Genomic DNA, 16,325 nt, shown 5'->3' on the forward strand with positions numbered 1-16,325 from the left:
GTAGGGTTTTTAACAGGAGGAGATGGGAGAGGGAGTGGAACAGAGAAATAGGAAGGATATTTCAGGTGAAGAAGTATGGACATTAGTTTGGGCCTGTAAAATTTTTAAGTTAGTAGACATTAACGTGGGTGGACTGTTGGTAATAAAAACATATATATCTATATCTATATATATATCAACTAATAACTATATATGTTGTTATTACTAACAGCAAATATATATGCAAACAAAAAATAAAATTATTACAATTTACAGAACTGATAACAAAGCATAAAGAACCATCATTATCATTAACTCAGAATTCCCTAAATTAGTAAAATTACTGACTTTTGGAAGAAATAATAAGGAACCTATATAAATTCCAATTCCATTATGTAAAATATTTCTATTGTCACTCAGCATATGTGACAGAACTACCATTCTAAAAGAAATGAAATACATTTCATTGGTGGGATGCCATTTTTTCAATTTAATTAAATCCTTCACTTATCAATTTATATAAATTTGAGTTAATCTTGAATTTCAGTTACTCAATAGTTATTTGAAGAAACAACTTGCTAAATTTCAAATTAAAATAGGTAATCAAGATTTTATATTAAAATTCATTGAATTATACCAATCTCGATGTTTTCAGTAAAAAATATAATTAGTAAATTGAAATCTTTAGTCACATATGGGATTTAGGTACTAATTAACTTTGGTGAATCACTACAAACTAAAAATGCAATTAAAGTAAATTAAGTTAGGTTTTATTAATATAATAATTACTTTATTGATTGGCATACTTCTATATTATAATCGTATTAGCCATTTGCTAGAATACATAATAAATTGGGTAATTAGTAGTCACACACATTTAACTTGCCTCTTGAGACGAACAGCTTGGGAAGAAAGGGAACTAAAAGTGAAACAGAAAATTGTATGACATTTAAAGCTATAGAATTTTGTGGAACATTTTATCTTTATTAAAACTAGAAAACTCCAAACAAAATGGAGAAAACATATGAAAAGGCCAACATTTAAGTAAAATTGTACTAAAAGCATTCTATTTATCATGTTGTTTTTAACTTACCAGATTGATTTGGACCACACACAGACTATCTATAAGCAAAACTAAAATTAATTATTATACATATTCATATACTTCTAATGTAATGGAACCAGTGTAAAAATTGAGTTATAAACAGAAGATGTCATTTTTACATCACTTTAGAAGAGTCTTTAATGATATATACCTACAAACACACTCACACACACACATTTAAATGTACTATTTGGTATATTTTAGTTCAAACCATATACTATGTATTTGTAAGGAAATATATTATTTTGCATACTTCTTAACCTTAGGCAAGTTACTTAATCTCTTGACCTCTGTATCTTTATTTCCATAATTGGTGGTAATAATTTTTACCTTATTGCGTTGTTGTTTAGATTAAATGAGTTACTGCACACAAAGCTGTCTGAACACTAACCCTAACCCTAAGCCTGACTCCTTTTTATTTAGAGAAGCTCACCATACCCATTTGTCAATATTTTCAGCTATAAGGAAAATAGTTTTAAAAACATGAAAATGTAAATGTACTGAAGAGTAACTGCTATTAAACAGTTCTCAACAGGCAGAAAATACAGACTTTCCTTTTACAGAAAATGTTAAATCTATAATAGCAGCATCATTTATATATAGAAAAAAGCTGGTTTTGATGTCTGGCTCCTAGTACTTCATGCCAGATATTCTTCTTTCTCTTCTTCTTCTTTTTTTTATAAACATAAATTGATCTACCTTTTGAATTAAAATAAGAACAGAATTAATCTTAACTAAATTAGTACTTTCTCTAAGTTTTCTGTACTAATTAGCATACTTTCTTCTATTTGAATTTAACTTATTACATATTGGCAAATTATAATGCATGTCTGCTTATCTGTATGCCTATGTCAGCAAAATGGGGTTTTGTAAATAACAGGAAAATGTAATATGCTAATCAGCAGGTTTAGGTTTACCTTTACAATTATAAAAATGATGTATTCTTTTATATATATTCTAAAATCTAAGAACTCTAATTACTTTTATATATTTGAAAGTACATTTCTCATACTAATAATATGCAAGCCATTTCATTAAGTTGTCATGAAAAGATAAACCTGTAATTTTTATCTCAGAGATTGAAATAGGCACTTTTTACTTTATATAATATTTCTGATATATCAAATAAATATGAGATTATATTAATATTGTACACCGATTTTAGGATTTCCTGTTTTTTTTTATTTTTTATTTTTATTTATTTATTTTTTTGAGACAGAGTCTCGCTCTGTCGCCCAGGCTGGAGTGCAGTGGTGCAATCTTGGCTCACTGCAAGCTCTGCCTCCTGGGTTCATGCCATTCTCCTGCCTCAGCCTCCCAAGTAGCTGGGACTACAGGCGCCCGCCACCACGCCTGGCTAATTTTTTGTATTTTTAGTAGAGATGGGGTTTCACCATGTTAGCCAGGATGGTCTTGATCTCCTGACCTCGTGATCTGCCTACCTCAGCCTCCCAAAGTGCTGGGATTACAGGCGTGAGCCACCACTCCCGGACTGGGTTTTAATTTGGATTTAAGTCTCCTGTAAGGGTGACATTTTCTTTAGGCAGTATAGCTCTGTCAGGCTACTTAGAATGACATGTTATGGGTAAGACAGATATTATTATTAAACAAATTTTAATTTCTGCAACAGAGATAACCATGATTTGGACAATAATTGTTTAGGGCAAAAACAGTTACGTATTGATGTAATCTGCATCTTTAACCAGTAGCTGATTTCTTAAACCTAAGAATTCTGGCTTGTAATAAAGTTCTAAAAATGAATTTTATGTAACATTGTAACTATTATGTTAGTCTAGATTAATAGGCTTCAGCATTTACAAAATAAATCTATTCTTATAAAATATGCAGAATATTTCTGTGGCCCTTCATAAAACATCCATCCCTTACTTCTTTTCCACTGTATTCAAGGTTCAGAGTATATTTGTAGACTGCTATTTTTAAAATGAACTCTACAGAGTAGGCAGAGGATCAATACTTTAGGACAGCTGCAACACACAAGGATCCCGCTGGAAGAGTATGAGTTAGGACCAGGTATATTATGGATAGGGACAGGTATGCTCAATGAGAAATCCATTAAAAGACAGAAATTAGAGGAGTCTTGATTCAGTGAATTGGTCAGGAGCCATATAATTTGATTTTAAAAAGTTTATTTCAAGCATATTTTCACTGTTCTTTAGGTGTTTGAACTTAACTTTTTTGGGGGATTTTTTTCTTATAAAAATAAATTAATATTAATAATTAGCTACCATTAAAGAAGAGAAATATAAAAAGGTTATTAGTCTTTGTTGAATTGTGCCACTGGCATTACTGGGCAGTCTTATAATAAACTCTAAGGGACTATGCAAATCTATACTAACTAATTAATTATCTTCAGTAGGAACAAAGGACCAGGGAGTCTAATCTGAACTGTACAATTATTAAACATCTCTGCTAGTATATATGAATAGGAAAGACAACACATAATCTAAAAGGGTCAGAAATAACATTTGTGAATTTTCTATATTCTTTAAGATGAAGAATGAGACCAGCAGAAAAGAAAACACATCTGTGGGCAAACAGAATCAATGACCTTCATTAGCTTAAATTTCCAAATGGCTTCATATAAAATCTTTGAGCTACTAAAACAAACCACAAAAACAACAAAACCAAAACTTTAACATTTACTTAAGAATTTGAGGCAAACATTTGGTCATAGACTTAAGAGTACATTTAAATCTAAAAAATAGTTTTTATAATACAGAAATGTGAATAATATAGAAATATCTAGGAACTAGCATTAGAATAAACTTATTAAATATTTTCTTTCTTAATCTAGAAGAGGGAGAATAATGTGCTTTCTTAATCTAGAAGAGGGAGAATAATGTGCTATCTCCAGTTTACAATTAACAGTAACATCTTCTCTTTGAGGATGAAAAGAGAACTCTCTAACCAGTAGAAAGAAATCACTAGAGACTTTCATAAAGCCATGCCAGATAATTTTCAGTATGTTCTTTGCAACAAGTGTGATGTTGTATCAAGAATTATAAATATAAGTCCACCTCTCTATGGCCACCTGCCACCTCAACCTTGTGTGGGCTGCAAGTATAGAACTAAGACTCAGCTACTTTTTGAGACTCTGAAGCAGGAGTTTTTAAGGTGAGGTTGAGGATATGATTCCATGGACTGGTTTCCAGAGGTCAGTGATCACCATGACATTGTGTACAGAATTGTATGCGCCTCTTCATGAAGCCATTTGCTTTCATCAGATTCTCAAAGTGGCTTAAAACCCAAAAAAGGTTATGGGTGAATACGCTCAGATATCCATACCCCATCTGGTCAATGTAGAATCACATCCAGAATTGAGCTCAGACATATATCATGACAAGGTAAAACTGAGGTGGTAGGGGAAAGAATATCTGCTAGTGGCTTAGCAATATGAGACTACAGAACAAAACAGGAGTGGAGAGAGACATTCTTTAGAGTGACAAATGAGAGGAAATGGCAAATTCAATTGGCACCTGGGTGAAGGACCTTGGCTCTTAGCATGTTGGAGATACATGTAAATCAATGAGCCTGTCATTCTGTCCCACCTCCCAATTATAATATAGGCCGTTAGATGTGAATAATTGATACTATGTATTATTTCTTCTATATAAAAAGTTGCTTTTTACTACCTAGAAATTTGATGATATTCATTTATTGCCAATAAAATACACATTTCTTTGGGGTCCTCTCTTCAATACTAGAAATGAGATAAAGTAGGGTTTTAACATTCATGTGATTGAGCATTGTTACAACCATTGGCACACACTTATTTACTAGGAGACAGATTTTGAATTCAGTAGCTTTGTGTTTATTTACAACAAATAGGAAAAACGTATTTTAAAATTTACCTGCAAGGTTGTCAATTTCTTTCTCCTGTAGCAGACTGACTGCATCATCGTCTCCTTCCAGCATAAGTTCTGTCTCTGCATTCTGGTTCACTATTGCTTGACTTCTGAATGTTTTCTTTGACTTTACTACATCTTCTTCTGTGCCTAATCACAACAAATATATAATAATTTACATTATTATGATTGTTTCTGCTTATAGCAGGTATTATAAATAATTGATTGCTTTATTAAATTATATGCTGCATTTACATATTACTTTACAATTACAGAACATTTTATCTTGTTCGGTTTTCTGTGAGAAACATGGGGTGTGCGGAGCTGTAATGATCAACCCTTATTTTAAAGATGAGGAAACAGGCAGAGGAAGCTACATGCATTCTGGAGGAACCTAGCATTGTTAGTGGTAGAGAAAAGAACTCTACCGTGTCTTAGGACTCGAAGATCCATGTCTTAGGGCTCTAAGATCAGTGCATGTTGCACAAAAAGTCTGTACTTCACCCCAAACTTATTTTCTTAAAATCACACTATTTTACATAATTATACTTTGTCTTAATTAGCTAATCAATTGCTAATTAGCAAATTAGCAGATCATTTTTGAAAGTGGATAAGTATGCAGAAAACAAGAAATCATTCACATGTGAGGGGAAAAATGATTATCATTGGAAAGTTACAGAAAGGCGGAGTTAGAAATGATGGAGACATAAAAGCTTCTTCACAATAGCTATTTCTTTAGCAATTAGTGAAATAAATACTGGTTTTTCTGAAATGATAGCCTTATTTTGCTGTATATAATAACACACAAAGCCGGCCGGGCGCAGTGACTCACGCCTGTAATCCCAGCACTTTGGGAGGCCGAGGTGGGCGGATCAAGAGGTCAGGAGATGAGACCATCCTGGCTAACACGGTGAAACCCCGTCTCTACTAAAAATGCAAAAAAATAGTCCGGCGTGGAGCCAAGCGCCTGTAGTCCCAGCTACTCGGGAGGCCGAGGCAGGAGAATGGCGTGAACCCGGGAGGCGGAGCTTGCAGTGAGCCGAGATTGCGCCATTGCACTCAGGCCTGGGCGACAGAGTGAGACTCCGTCTCAAAAAACAAACAAACAAAAACACAAAAAGCCAAAACCAAAACACATGAAAATAAGCAGAAAAACTGAAATATTGGAAATATTGCAAGATTTGACCTGGCATTAACGTATAAGTTAGAAACGAATGCATCTGAATCCCTCAAGAATTTGACTGCTTAACAAATATTCTCATATTTACGTTCAAACACCTGCTTTGGCAGGTGACAATATAAAATTATCTTAACTGAAAGCAAATTTTATACATGCATACACCACCCACACCCACACAAACACCACACATATGAAATACTTTTATATCATTGGAAGCTGAAACTCAATTTAGAAGAAAGCATTGTAGTATACTGTGTTCTGTATTAGGATACAGTCTTCAAGGGGCAGCATTAACTAGGAAAATGTCTTCATATCTCATCTGGTGTGGTGGATATATTCCTGGAAATGGGAGCCTTATAGATCAGTCCTATATGGTGTTGTATTATATTTTTAGGGGACATTATGGTGTTGGAGCATAGACAATGGCTCTCCAAATGATGTCATGCCTTTGGTCGAAAGTTTACAATACTTTTGGTCAATTCACCCAGGCCCAGACCATAGAACTTCCAACAGTCCATTACTGCCTACTGATGTTTGCTCAACCATTTTGTTGTTGTTGTTTGAGACAGGGTCTCATTCTGTCACCCAGGCTGGAGTACAGTGGCATGATCACAGCTCACTGCAGCATCGACCTCCCAGGCTCAAGCAATCATTCTACCTCAGCTTCCTGAGTAGGTGGGACTACAGATGCATACCACAAATGCCTGGCTATTTTTTTTTTTTTTTTGTAGAGATGGGCTCTTACTATATTCTCAGGCTGGGCTTGAACTCCTGGGCTCAAGTGATCCTCCCACCTTGGCCTCCCCAAGTGCTGGGATTATACACATGAGCCAATGTGCCCAGCCTCAACCATTTTCTTGCAAGTACATCTGGCTGTCATACAGCTTGCATTGTAAAATAGTTAGCTTTTTTCCTTTTTCTCTTTGCAATTTGTATACTTCTTTTTCTCAGTGAATATAGGCTAATTCTGTTTGCTAAAATATGAAACAACGGACTCAAAGGCCACCAGAGTAAAAACACGTGTTGAGGAACATAGTCACATCACAATACCATTACAGAGTGTCACTGGCTAAGAGGTATAGTCTGTCATCCTGGCTCCTACTGCATAACCACATTTAGAGCACATGGTTAATACATACCTTAAATGTATAAAGTAATAGATTGTTAAATATATATTTTGATAAATACTTCAGAGACAAATATTATTATTAGAAATCAAAGCTACATTGGAGGGGATGGGAATTAAATGGGTTCCATGTGTATTATTCTTTCACTGGCCCATAGATAATCATTATTTCTGGAATAAAAGATTGGGGATAGATCACTGAATGCTTCAGAACCTCATCTTAATTCTATTTGATTTTTGGTGATATAAAGCCAGCACAAAAGTAATCTTCTGAGGGTAGCTATCTTTACAACTTGTTTGCTTCTTGGCAAACAGAAATACAGAGCTTGCATCATTTGAGAAAAAAAGAGGCAAATCCAATGATTAATAATCAAGCAATCTCTCCTGAGGTCTTCTTAGCTATATTTCTGGACTTTGCCTGAATACTATTAACCGAACATTTCTTTTACTGAGCTAATTGTCTCTTGCTCCTTCTCCTCCTCCTATTTTGGCCAACCATATACTTTAGCAGAAACCTAGGAATTCATCCTGCATGGTGACTGCCACTGCCCTAGTTCAGGCCATCACTGTTTTGGTCTAGAGGGTGTCAACAGCTGCCTTACTCACACCACCTTCCATACTTTTGTCAGGGTGATTTTTATAAAACACAAATAAATCGAGGACATTTTCCTATTAAAATTATTCATTAACTCCTCCCAATCAAGAACACCTAATGCAAGACTTAGACTGGAGGATAAATCCAAACTTCTTAGCAGGGCTTACCAAGGCCTTTTATCCTCTCATTACCAGTTCTGTGTTTTCACCACACCCTCCTCAGCAATATTGGACCACTTATAGCTTCCAAAATATGTCATGCTTTCACATACCTCTTTACCCATGCTAATGTTATTCCCTCTGCAGGGTATGTTCCTACCTTTCCTCCTTGGCCTGGCTAATTTGCTACTTGCCCTTCAAAACTCACTTCCTTCAGTTGCCTTTCCTAACAAACCCTACCGCATGTTCACAGCTTACACATAATTCAAGTGCACTGTATAGGTGTTACCTATTACGTGTCTGTCCTCTCCACTAGGCTGTAGTCCCATTTCTGTAGCTTCAGTGCCTACAGCCCAGCAGTTGTGCCACAAACATGTGCTGAACTGAAGTTCAAGTTCACCCCACCACCCTATTCCCTTCTCTGATTTCTTAAGAGCACTTGTGTGTTCTTTCCCTTATGCTTCCACCATACCTCATAAACCCCTCTACTGCAGAATTTATAGGTATTATAACTGCTTGCTTACTTACCCCCACAAAAGCCTCCAAGTTCCTTCATGACTGGAAACATGTTTTTGTCTTGGTATTCTCAGTACTTAGCACACTGCCTAGCACAAAGCAAGCCCTTGTAAATCCTAAATAAATGTATAAACTCGGACATTACAGTTACCCCTGCATATTTCAAAGTCTGAAGTTCCCAGGATGTCTCAGAGTCTCAGTGATTTGCCTTTAGTTTGGGGCAAGCCGGAGAATCTATGTATTTACATGAAAAGGAACTTGGTTCTTTACAATAAAGTCAAAAAAGCCTTTTAAGTGTGAGTAATCTAATAAAGCAAGTTTTTCCTTATATAAAAATCATGGGTAATCTTTGTCAGTAAAAAAGCTTTATGTTACTTTTGTATTACCAAAATAAAAATCTACCAAAGAAGAAAATGTAGTAGAAGAAAGGTGAGCTCTGAAATGTATATCAAGCTTTCAATTTTATCCCCTCTGGTTTTAAAGCAGTAAAACAATCATGACTTTAAAAGATATATAGTAAACTAATCCATATCAACACACTAAGCTTATCATCCTTGTTGAAGTGTTATCAGTTTGCAGCTCAGCAAACTTCCTGATTTTATGGTACTGCACCAAACATTTATCTAAATTAAAGTGTATGAGATCTAAAGGCGCTTTTCAATCACAATATCCTTTATGAATTAGAGTTTCATTCATCAAAATTACAGGCAAAAAGAGGTAAGGTCTCAAAGGGCTGTCTCATTACAAGGCTTGTAAACACTGTCTTTAGAAAGAATTGGTTTAACACCCAACAAATCAAAATCTGATTGGGAAGAGAATTTATTTGAGATCATCTATCTTCAGAAGACATGTTGGACTGAGTTGCACTTTTTGGCCTCTTTAGCCATTCATCAAGAAATTAACAAGCGAATACCACAAACTACCAGAACGCCTTGGATCTGAAAATGTACATTATGTGTAAAGCTGGGGAGGATAGACATATATGCTATTGCCTATGAAAACATTAAAATACCAAAAAATTTAAAAGTTTCAGGAGAAAAAATGCCACTGAATTACAGCTCAAGGAAGCTGAATCCAAAACCGCACTTATGTTATTTTCTACATCACGTGACAAATAACACACGAAAGCACTCTATAGACTGACTTCTTAGTAAGTATATATATAAAGCTCTGTATATGAAAATGTTATGTAATACAGAATATTGCATTGCAGAAATCTAAAGTTCCTTTTTCATAAAATTTCTATTAATAACCAAGAATCTATGTGAAAAAAGATATATTTTAAAGGTGAAGTAACAGCAGAACTAAAAGTTTCTAGTATTGTTACTATATTCCAGTATTATTGTTACTCTTATTGATATATTTTAAATTACCATTTTAAAGTTTTATTGTTATTTTAAATAAGCATAAGTTAAAATATAGAGACGACAAACTGGAGACATTAACTCCTCTTAACGCCATCAAAGAATATGTCTGCCTGGAATGGCCACAGGATCAAGGCAAAGAAATTAGTTCATGTGACTTTTATGTTCTTTTCTATCGATAAATATAAACAATTAATGTAAAGAAAAATACAGTATTTTATTTCTGTTTAAGAAATCCTCCTATAATCAACTCTAAAACATCTATACTAATAAAGGAAAAAGTAATTCACAATAATAGGTTAGCTATAAATCATATGTGTGGCTAACACACAAAGAAAAGAGATATAACCCCATAATAAGCCAGTTTTAGTGGAGACTCAGCTTTTCACCAGCTTATGCTATTATTATTTATATTGACTGTGGAACTATGGGGTTTTCATTTATTGAAAAGTTGCATATATATAGGTATATTTATATAGATATATAGGTATATACGTATACCTATCTAATGTATATCAACCATGGAATAATACATTCTCAATGTTATTTTATTTGTACCATTTAAACATATGCTTTAAAGCTCATGGTCTAGCCTCTGCTTATTTAACCTCACTATTTTACTGATTTGGCCTCTTTGCACCTCATATTCTCTAAAAGCTGAATGTTTTTGTCTGCATACATGCCACATTGTCTCAAATCTTTAAGTCCAACCTATGCAATTTCTTTTACATAAAATCTCTTACGTGCCTATTCCTTCAGGATTCGGTCAGGTTGATTATTTCCATCTCTGTATAACATTTATATCTTAGAAACAACAGGTGCTGGAGAGGATGTGGAGAAATAGGAACACTTTTACACTGTTGGTGGGACTGTAAACTAGTTCAACCATTGTGGAAGACAGTGTGGCGATTCCTCAGGGATCTAGAACTAGAAATACCATTTGACCCAGCCATCCCATTACTGGGTATGTAACCAAAGGATTATAAATCATGCTGCTATAAAGACACATGCACACGTATGTTTATTGCAGCACTATTCACAATAGCAAAGACTTGGAACCAACACAAATTTCCATCAATGATAGACTGGATAAAGAAAATGTGGCCCATATACACCATGGAATACTATGCAGCCATAAAAAATGATGAATTCATGTCCTTTGTAGGGACATGGATGAAGCTGGAAACCATCATTCTCAGCAAACTATCGTAAGGACAAAAAGCCAAACACTGCATGTTCTCACTCATAGGTGGGAATTGAACAATGAGAACACATGGACACAGGAAGGGGAACATCACACACTGGGGCCTGTTGTGGGGTGGGGAGAGGGGGGAGAGATAGCATTAGGAGATATACCTAATGTAAATACGAGTTAATGGGTGCAGCACACCAACATGGCACATGTATACATCTGTAACAAACCTGCATGTTGTGCACATGTACCCTAGAACTTCAAGTATTATATATATATGTATATATATATATATATATATATATAAACATTTCTATCTTAGAAATAAGTCATCATATCTTATCATTGTTCAATTTTGGAGTGTTTTTATTTTAGGGATTGTCTACTGGACTTTAATTTCACATGTTAAAATTGTAATAAATGTTTGTTGAGTAAATGAAAACACATAAACACAATTCATGTATTAGTCATTTTACATGCACATTAGTTACGTTACTTTTCTTTTCATGTACTTTACAGTTTCCTCATAAGTGGGAGAGTTGAACTGATGAATGGATTTGCCATTCATAAGTTATTGTTCCCCACTAATATCCATTAGAAACATTTAAAAAATTCAGACCAATCTCTTAATTTCAGTTTCCAAATTTGTAGAAGAGTAATATTAAGTATTTTCCATATTTTCTTTCACAGGATTATTGCAAAGTTAAAATGAGACAATGGAAATGTGTGGAGATTATTTACATAGTAAGCTTTCAAAAATGTTTATTAAAATTTTGATAAAATAAATAAAACAAGAGGATAAAAAGTATACTGAGTACATAATTAAAATTGAAAAAGAACATAGTTAATGCTTTATTGCTTATAACAGTGTTGCATAAGATTTATGTAAAGGGGGAAAAAAGCTGGCTTATCTGAGGATTAAAAAACTCAAGATAAAACATGAGTCTATGGTCTTGGCACAATGCCTATCCAACGTCAGGTATTCAACAAGTGATAGTTTCCTTTCCTTCAGTTGGAGTTAATATTCTTCCTTCCACCATGCTGTTATAACAGAGTTCGTATTCATTAAAACATGAATGAGCTTTCAGCTCCTCCACTAGATTGGATGCTCCCTGAAGACAGGAATGACAGCATGAAGTACAGGTGTTATGAAGTACTTTGGAAATTGAATGTAGTATAAATAGCTTACATTTTAAATGTAATGTAGATTTTCCATAACTATTTTATTCATTTAAAGATATTATTAAATAAAATTACATAAAGCACCAATGTATTTGACATGTACTTCTGATTTTGCACACAGATATTTAATTATATAAATATGTTTAGTATCTTGGATATTTGAAGGAAAAGAACTGCTTTCTCAAGAAGAGATAATGCATTTAATATAGGCTTCTTTTCATCTTTGGAAAAAGATCTTTGGGAGGATACTGGTAGAATAGAAATCTGGTCTAATTTTATTTTTACCTAAATGTATTATCAGGTAATTCTGCTTCTAAACATTCAGAAATCTGTTGAACAGGATGGCATTCTTTTTCAAAGAAGAAATTCTTTTTTTTTTTTTTTTTTTTTTTTGAGACGGAGTCTCGCTCTGTCGCCCAGGCTGAAGTGCAGTGGCGCAATCTCGGCTCACTGCAAGCTCCACCTCCCGGGTTCCCGCCATTCTCCTGCCTCAGCCTCTCCGAGTAGCTGGGACTACAGGCGCCCGCCACCACGCCCGGCTAATTTTTTTGTATTTTTAGTAGAGACGGGGTTTCACCGTGGTCTCGATCTCCTGACCTCGTGATCCACCTGCCTCAGCCTCCCAAAGCGCTGGGATTACAAGCGTCAGCCACCGCGCCCGGCCTTCAAAGAAGAAATTCTTTTCATTATACGCCATTTCTCAATTTTTATTTTAGCTTGTTCAATGTATTTTGACAAAGTCTACCACTCTTTTAGTAGAACAAAATGTTGCAATTCATTTCCAAACCTAAATACTTTTTAAAGTGCATTAATTACATGAATACTTTGGGAAATTTTAAAGATTAGTTTTTCTCATTAAAACTTAAGTCTGAGCAACAAATACCTTTTCAGATCAGTGCTTTTAGTAACTCTAAATGATGTTGTTTAATTTCCACTAAAAGGAAAAAGATTTAAGATAAACATACCTCTCAGATAGATATGATGACATAATCTTGTGCAATAATATGTATGAATCAATATATTACTGAGAAGTTTACAATTTTGAACATTTCAAAAAAACCTGAAAGAATGCTTTTTCTTATACTGAGGAACCTATTGTTCGAGAACATTTTATGCTTACCTTAGTGTATCTGTGAGATAAAAGTAATAGATACACACTAGAACCGTCTACTGTAAAAATCATTTACTAATAAGTAAATATTTTTCTTTGTAAATCATCTAAATTCAAATTTTAATTTTGTGGTTGACTTTATAACATAAGTGTGTCCTTCCTTAAGAAACAAATTACGATAATAGGAAAGATCACTTTTCTAATGAAGATTAAGGACAAAAAATTAAATCATCTTCTTTATAAAATAGCATTTTTTTAAAAACGAAAACAGGTCTTTCAATAGAAAAATCCCAATGGCAAAAATTGTTAATGATACTGAATAAAAGCACTAAATTAGAAAGAATGACCAGAAATCTCAAGCATTTTCTCAATCTTTTATACCTGATACTGAGTCAGAAGCCTCACTTTATCAACATAAAATTATTTTATGAAAGCAAGTATTTCTACACATGAAATAGACTGTTTCTATTTGTTGTTCCAAACACATTTTAAGTAAAAATCTGAGTATTTACTAAGCAAATTTAATAAATACAGATATAAAGTTTGGATAGTTCAACCATCCAATTCCTCCTTTCTTAGTTGTGGATATTTTAGTTTGAATGAGTTGGATCTAACCATGATTCCCACTTCAATTTAATTTTATTGACAGAGAATATATTGAATGATCCAAAAAAGATATCTATACCACTATAAAATTAAAAACCCAAGACACCAGCTTCAAATTTATAATAAACTTGGTTCAAAAATGCTATTCCTTACATGGATCAATAATTCATGGCACTTATGGTCCATTTTAGCACATGACTATATTACATAAAAGTCAGAGTATAGCATCGTATGTAATTTTACCAAAAAGGAACTCGTACATACTTTTATTTTAAACTAGATATAAATACTACGTCTTTAGGTAGGCTGTGTTTTGAAAAGCTGGGGGAAAACAGTTCAGTGGTATAGTAAATGCGCAGCATTAGCAATCTGGGAATTAACACATGGAAATTATTCCAAGTGTTAAATTTTTATTCAAATTAGTTATGCTTGTAAACAATTTATTGGAATTTAAGAAAGAAGAGAAGAAAATGGCTACCTAACACCAACAGTTATTGCTCACTGGAAAAGGACATCAAGGACACTTGCAAGCAAAAGAATTGGATCAATATTAACGTGATTTTCATTTCATGCTTCCCCAACTCCAGTAAGCTGACAATATACTCTGATTATGTGAACTGCCTCAGAGTAACACAGAAAAGGTTATTAGAGCAAGAGGTGGAAATGGAATGCACTTTTTATATTGACAGGCCTGCTAATAGAGTATACTGATTTTCAAAGACATGCAATGCATTTTTACAATTTGGTTCTGACAGCAAAAACGGAATTTCATTTATTCCTAATTCAAAATATTCATAGGTAAGCAATACTTTTTAGAGCAGACCAACAAACGGGAAATTCATAAACAGCATTTTTAAACAGAGAAATGCAATTAAAAAAGTGCAAGAAAATATTATTGAATTTAAGTGAAGCACTATATAAGTATGAAATGTTAACTTAATAATGTTCTTAATGGAGTCAATGTAGAAAACTGCATTCTATGTTTTCTAAAGAAAATTTGATAAACCATATTTTAAGAATATACATGATGGTAAACGCAGACTCTCTCCACATTTTAGACTAGATATTACTTGATAGGATTTTGATTAGCCATGAAGTTAAGATTTTTAATTATTTAAAATGAGATTTCATTATATTAAAAATCGCAGGGCACATTTTACTTGTGAAAAAACGTAATAAAACATATAGAAGACTTGGGTCTTTTGGAACTCTCTAAATATCATAAAGAGCAGAGATGATGCACTATTCATCTTTGTGACAGTATGACTGCATTGCATAGCGTTTGGTCCCTATGATAAAATACACACAGAAAAATACTAACATGAAATAAATACACGAAAATGATAAAGACAGCTATCTTTATGTGGATGACTTCTTTAAATTTTTTTGGCACTTATTTTGGTATTTCCTGTAATGAACATATGTTTTTCTGAAAGAAAGCAAGAAAAGGAGGCAGGCAGGGAGGGAGGCACAAAGGAAAGGAACCTGCATCATGTACCAAGACGGGTAGATGGCTAGTGAGCAGCAGAATGTGAATTAGAAAGTTTGGCAACTATTAGAATGAAAAGAAAGATTAACTGGACAACTTGAGAGTGGGCTGGGAGAGTGGGAAGACTTTCTCGCACAGCAAGTGACATTACCTCAGTGTCTTCTTTTTGTTTTTCGCAACTAGCATTCCTTCTTTACTAGAGTTTTAAACTTTTTCCATTCCATGTATTTTCAAATAGGAGACAAGTTCATTTTTCCATCTTGCAAATAGCATATGCACTAAGACAATATTCTCAGTTTTTGATCTCAATCCAATCATTTAGTGATTTTGGTATCTCCATGGCACATTTAGTAAATTTACAAACCTGACAATTCCCTAATTGATCATTGTGATGGAGCAGCAATTTTTGTGAAGGTGGCCTGGGTCATGAAGGTAAGGGAAGGAGCCAGCAAGAAGTCAAAGAATTAAGGTGGCATTAATGACAACAAGGCCTTCATTTGGGATATGGCATATCCCAAACATATAGGCTTTGATAGGTCATGCGAGTTAGCATTTATATTGTATTTTAATCACATTATGCCAAAAATGAATGGTGGTTTTGCTCTACACAGCATTAACAACCAGAAATCAGATTACTATAGATTAGAATTTTCAATGGAGAATTTACAGTAAGAATTTTAAAAATGTGAGGGAGAAAATCATGTTTGTATAGACAATTTAAGGAAAATAAATGGAGACAATAAATATGGGCTGGTTTTCCATGAGAGGCTTGGTGTCTTCTTTTAAGTATATCACAAAGTCTAATGTGGACAATTCACTTTAAAAGTGTGAGATAATGGAAAATGGAGGTAGGAGA

General features: G+C 33.9%; 1 protein-coding gene across 4 annotated transcripts in view; it reads right to left on the bottom strand.

The window, feature by feature from the left end:
- NBEA (neurobeachin) overlaps positions 1–16,325 on the bottom strand; it is a 723,704-nt gene that overhangs the window by 216,239 nt on the left and 491,140 nt on the right. For all 4 annotated transcript variants that reach the window (XM_030818536.1, XM_030818537.1, XM_030818538.1 and 1 more), the window contains one exon: positions 4,957–5,100. In XM_030818536.1, the coding sequence (XP_030674396.1) occupies positions 4,957–5,100 (144 nt within the window). The remainder of the gene's footprint in view (positions 1–4,956; positions 5,101–16,325) is intronic.

Source organism: Nomascus leucogenys, chromosome 9 (assembly GCF_006542625.1).
Source record: "Nomascus leucogenys isolate Asia chromosome 9, Asia_NLE_v1, whole genome shotgun sequence".
Taxonomy (NCBI): Eukaryota; Metazoa; Chordata; class Mammalia; order Primates; family Hylobatidae; genus Nomascus; species Nomascus leucogenys.